This window comes from Gigantopelta aegis, chromosome 15 (assembly GCF_016097555.1).
Source record: "Gigantopelta aegis isolate Gae_Host chromosome 15, Gae_host_genome, whole genome shotgun sequence".
Taxonomy (NCBI): domain Eukaryota; kingdom Metazoa; phylum Mollusca; class Gastropoda; order Neomphalida; family Peltospiridae; genus Gigantopelta; species Gigantopelta aegis.
In genome coordinates this window covers 43152759-43158758 of record NC_054713.1, presented here as the reverse complement: position 1 = coordinate 43158758, position 6000 = coordinate 43152759, and the positions used below count along the sequence as shown (strand labels likewise).

At 36.5% G+C, this 6000-nt stretch overlaps 1 protein-coding gene across 1 annotated transcript in view; it reads left to right on the top strand.

The window, feature by feature from the left end:
* The first annotated feature begins 248 nt into the window (after window positions 1-248).
* LOC121390285 (feeding circuit activating peptides-like) overlaps window positions 249-6000 on the top strand; it is a 41921-nt gene continuing 36169 nt past the window's right edge. Inside the window, exon 1 of the mRNA XM_041522071.1 lies at window positions 249-444. Within this exon, the coding sequence (XP_041378005.1) occupies window positions 352-444 (93 nt within the window). The 5' untranslated portion in view covers window positions 249-351. The remainder of the gene's footprint in view (window positions 445-6000) is intronic.

The window sequence follows — 6000 nt, the reverse complement described above, 5'->3', positions numbered from 1 at the left end:
ATGAGATACTTCATACATGATGATTAAGACATATCCGTACCAACCGGTCAATAATATTCCATACTACTACATGCGTTTACACACGACGGCTTCCACGCCAAGCATTCCAGTCTCCACCCACACGTTGACGTAACGACGCTAGCTCCGCCCACAGGCTCACACGTAAATACCCGAGCCCCGCCCTGTTATTTCGCCGGTTGTCGAGGAAAACGTAAACGTATTTAAGCGAATATTTCACTACTCCGAAGCCTTTAACGGTAAACTCGGTGAAATTCCATAACGCAATACACAAACTGTCAGAAGAGGTTCCCAACAGCTGAGGGACGAAATTAGAAAAGAAGAAGAACAATAATGACACCGCACAGTCGGGTGCTAAAGACTTTAATATGCTTCACATTGTTTCTGTGTGGCATGTGCTCGTCGGAAAAGGAAATAACCAAAAAGGTGAGAAAATTCTAAAATTATTATTGTTATTATTATTATTATTATTATTATTAAAAAAAATTGAAATTCTAAACAGCATTAAAAATGTATGACACGCATTGTTTGGTGGTTGGGGTTTTAGACCCAATATTTCTTTCCGTATTTCAGTTTTTCAAAGACCATTTTTTCATCATTTAAATTCATATTAAAATATATATATATTTACTAGTATATTTCTCTGTGAACTACTGATATATTAAAAACTGAAGATTCAATATAAAATGTGATTTAAACACAGATATATTCTTATTAGAAGTAAAAAAGCAATATTATTAAAAAAAATAACCCCATCTCTTTATATCCAAGCATGCCCACGAAGTATAAAATGACAATGCGATAGTGAGAGATTGAAATATAATTTATGGCGTATATTATATTACAAAATAAGAACTGAAAAAGATATCCAACTTATCCATCTTGCAGTGAAAGATATAGCTGGCAAAACCCCCTTTCTATTATTTAAGGGTAATTTCTAACATGCAGATTCGCAAATTTTTGGAGAGGCTGTTGAGATTAAATTATCATCTGCCTCATAATCATAACCATCTGACTGAAAATTACATAGTTGAATAATGGTCTGTAGTAAGAAGAAAGTGTATACATGTATTTACAAACATTAAACAAAATAATGCTTTTTTGTGTAATATTGTTTTTGTTCATTTCGGTAGATGCATTTTAACATATCTAAACGTACGAGGAAAGGTCTAATGCACTGCATTTCTTGTCGAAATATTATGAAATTATCTCCTTTTTCACAATTATATCGTTGTTTTTCGATGAATTGATCATCGTTATTTTGTGGTAAGCTTGGGTCTCATTCGGGTACTTCTTATACTCGGAAGGGTGAAGATGCATTCAAATAAACACTGGACCTGCAACTGCCGAGAGATATAGTGAGAGAGAAAGAGAAGTGAGAGAGAGAGAGAGAGAGAGAGAGAGAGAGAGAGAGAGAGAGAGAGAGAGAGAGAGAGAGGAGAGAGAGAGGATAGAGAGAGAGAGAGAGAGAGAGAGAGAGAGAGAGAGAGAGAGAGAGAGAGAGAGAGAGAGAGAGAGAGAGAGAGAGAGAGACAGAGAGAGAGAGAGAGAGAGAGAGAGAGAGAGAGAGAGAGAGAGAGAGAGAGAGAGAGAGAGAGAGAGAGAGAGAGAGGAATTTATCAGACTACTATGAATGAAATTCCCAAAGTTGATGGAGTATTAAATTTAACCATCGTACTGGTATCTCCTACTTCCTCACATGCATTGTCCTCTACAACACAGTACGGTTTCGGATGAATACCGACAATTCCTTGCTTGTAAATGTCGTAGCATTTACTATAATACTTTCCTACAGACAGAACCTTTACTTGTGTCCAGTCTTGGATGAAGGAACTGGCCGTGGCCCGTGCCAGAACTTGTGCCCAAGACAGACAGAGCTAGTTTAAGCATCCGCGGGGCCTGTAACACGAATAACAGCGGGCCCCCTTCCCAGAATATATATTTTGCAACCCCCTCGGGGAGAGGGAAAAAATTACCTGGGGAAAATAAATGTACACATCACCGCGGGGCCCCTGAAGCGCGGGCTCGTAGAACGTGCTACGTGTACTACTAGGATAAACCGGCTCTGAAGACAGGCGTCCGCCACAACAGCTTGCTCTTAACGTGCTCGTTCAATTATGTCCAGTCCAATCCAAGAAAACCTTGTGATACTTTCTTTATTAGATCAGTCGGTAAAGCGCTAGACATCCATAACAAGGGTGCGTGGTTCTACTCCCGTCTGTGGAAGTTGAATTATTGTTCATTTCAGGCATTTCTGTACATGTTGTGTTCTTGCAAGTTGTTTGTCTAATGTTTAAAAAGCAATGTGTTAAAAGCGCAGACCCTAGTTTCAGCCCGTAAAAATAGACACTAAGTTTGGTTAATTTACAAAACTGTATCACAGTTGGATAACGTTACAACAGAGTGAAACAAAAGTCTGTGACGTTGACACGGTGGAATACCCTTAAAAACAGACTAGAACTCGACTCTATAACCGTTTCTTCTCATGCGCACGTGCGGTTTTTTTTTTAATTTGAAAAAAGAATTTTATGGTATTTAGAAACACCAGGGTGACCAGAAACACTTCCTATGTACGGGAATGGATTATCTAAATAATAAAATATAAGTAATGTTTGATTTCAGCGATCATAAACGGCTCTAATAGTGAAACATATGTCATAGTGCTTGAAAACTAGGGTGTGTACCTTTAAAAAACAGTGTGTTGATGTTATAGTTTGGCCTTGTTTATAGATATAATGATACTGTAAAAAAAGAAAAATTATATTTAATATGTAATTTCAGTAATGGCAAAAAACTCCGGACAGTCTCGGAAATCGGCTTTATCCTGCTTAGGTCAAATGGCGAATGCCGCTCGTTCAGTCTAAATGACATTCGCCATTCTAATATTTGCAGGATTTTTAAAGCCGCCATCTTAATACAGTAACCGGTTTACTGTTATTCTATATAGTAGCCTACGTGTCCTGAATCGCCGGTGAGTGTGGTCATTGAGAACCCTTCAACGGTCCGCGAACATAAATATTCACTCATTTTGTGTTGAGGAATGCCGGGTGTATTTATAGGTGATTATACTGGGTTGGGGGGGGGGGGGGGGGGGGGGGGGGGGGGGGGGGGGGACGTAGCTCGGTGGTAAAGCTTGATGCGCGGTCGGTCTGGGATTTATCCCCGCCTGTAGACCCATTGGGCTATTTCTCTTTCCAGCCAGTACTCCACAATTAGTGTAACATAGGCCGTGGTATGTACTATCCTGTCCAAGCAGTAATCCCTGGTTGTCGCTAATGTTTACATCGTTTGCCAGAGAATTCCAAGATGGCTGTTCTTCAGATATTACCAGATAAAATATTTAAAAAAAACTCTCGACCCCCCCCCCCCCCCCCCCCCCCCCCCCCCCCCCCCCCCGAAAACAAGAAAGTAAGCAAAAAGAAGAAGAACGTCATCATTGGCAAAAGTTATGTTTTGAAACGTAATCCACCACCTACTAGCTTAGACAAATCAGCCAAAAGCTTGAATCATGGGGAATACTTCACTTAGATCTTGAATTGCGTTAAATGTTTACAACTTATCAGCATTATAACAACGAAAAACATCAATATATACAATGGTGGTGGAGAGAGTGACTTGCGATGTCGCATTGCAATGCCAAAATACTGGTAAGGGCGATTAGATGTTTCTTAAGAAAGCTTAAAAGAGCTTTGCGAATACGTCTTCTGGTTAGTGTCAAGCGTCAACGACCAGTAGTGACAACAGGTAATACATCTACAATGACTAACCAAAAGTATAGTCCATGACGCCTAACCCAAACCCAGTGTATGCGTACGCTTTGTACGGTGCACGCAGATGACTTCAAACCACGAAAATACACATGATTACAGTAAGAGACACCTTTAAAAGTCAATAAGTGAAACATGACAAACTGGTCACACGTAGAGGGCAAATAAAAACATGATTTCCACTTTGTAATGTGAAATGTGTAATGAAATAGACGCTGTTGTGTTCATTTCCCGCGGTCAAAACAAGTCATGAGTATTTCGAATGTATCGGTTAGCTAAATACACGACGCTACCACGAAACGTTGTATTACTAACACTAACAGTGTAGCATACTGTTATTAACACTAACAGTGTACATACTATTATTAACACTAACAGTGTAGAATACTATTACTAACACTAACAGTGTAGCATACTGTTATTAACACTAACAGTGTACATACTATTATTAACACTAACAGTGTACATACTATTATTAACACTAACAGTGTAGAATACTATTACTAACACTAACAGTGTACATACTATTATTAACACTAACAGTGTACATACTATTATTAACACTAACAGTGTACATACTATTATTAACACTAACAGTGTAGAATACTATTATTAACACTAACAGTATACATACTATTATTAACACTAACAGTGTACATACTATTATTAACACTAACAGTGTACATACTATTATTGACACTAACAGTGTACATACTATTATTAACACTAACAGTGTAGATACTATTATTAGCACTAACAGTGTACATACTATTATTAACACTAACACTGTACATACTATTATTAACACTAACAGTATACATACTATTATTAACACTAACAGTGTAGAATACTATTATTAACACTAACAGTATACATACTATTATTAACACTAACAGTGTACATACTATTATTAACACTAACAGTATACATACTATCATTAACACTAACAGTATACATACTATTATTAACACTAACAGTGTACATACTATTATTAACACTAACAGTGTAGAATACTATTATTAACACTAACAGTATACATACTATTATTAACACTAACAGTGTACATACTATTATTAGCACTAACAGTGTACATACTATTATTAACACTAACAGTGTACATACTATTATTAACACTAACAGTGTAGAATACTATTATTAACACCAACAGTGTACATACTATTATTAACACTAACAGTGTACATACTATTATTAACACTAACAGTGTACATACTATTATTAACACTAACAGTGTAGAATACTATTATTAACACTAACAGTGTACATACTATTATTAACACTAACAGTGTACATACTATTATTAACACTAACAGTGTAGAATACTATTATTAACACTAACAGTGTACATACTATTATTAACACTAACAGTGCTGTATACTGTGGGTTTTTTTAATTAATAATAACAGTGCAGTATACTGATATTAACACTAAAAGTGCTGTGTACTGTAATAACACTAACAGTGCAGTGTACTGTTATTAACTCTGACAGTTAAGTATACTGGTATTAACACTAACAGTGCCGTGTACTGGTATTAACACTAACAGCGCAGTGTACTGATATTAACACTAACAGTGCAGTGTACTGTTATTAACACTAACAGTGCAGTGTACTGTTATTAACACTGACAGTTAAGTATACTGGTATTAACACTAACAGTGCCGTGTACTGTTATTAACACTAACAGTGCAATGTTCTGTTATTAACAATAACTGCAGTATACTGTTATTAACACTAACAGCGCAGTGTACTGATATTAACACTAACAGTGCAGTATACTGTTATTAACACTAACCGTGCCGTGTACTGTTATTAACACTAACAGTGCAATGTTCTGTTATTAATAATAACTGCAGTATACCGTCATTAACACTAACAGCGCACTGTACTGATATTAACACTAACAGTACAGTATACTGTCATTAACACAAACAGTGCCATGTACTGATATTAACACTAACAGTGCAGTATACTGTTATTAACACTAACGGTGCAATATTCTGTTATAATCAGTTAGCATTGCAATATACTGTTATTTACGCTAACAGTGCAGTATACTGTTATTAACACTAACAGTGCAGTATACTGTTATTAACACTAACAGTACCGTATACTGTTATTAACACTAACAATGCAGTATACTGTTATTAACACTAACAGTACAGTACACTGTTGTTAACACTAACAATACAATACCAC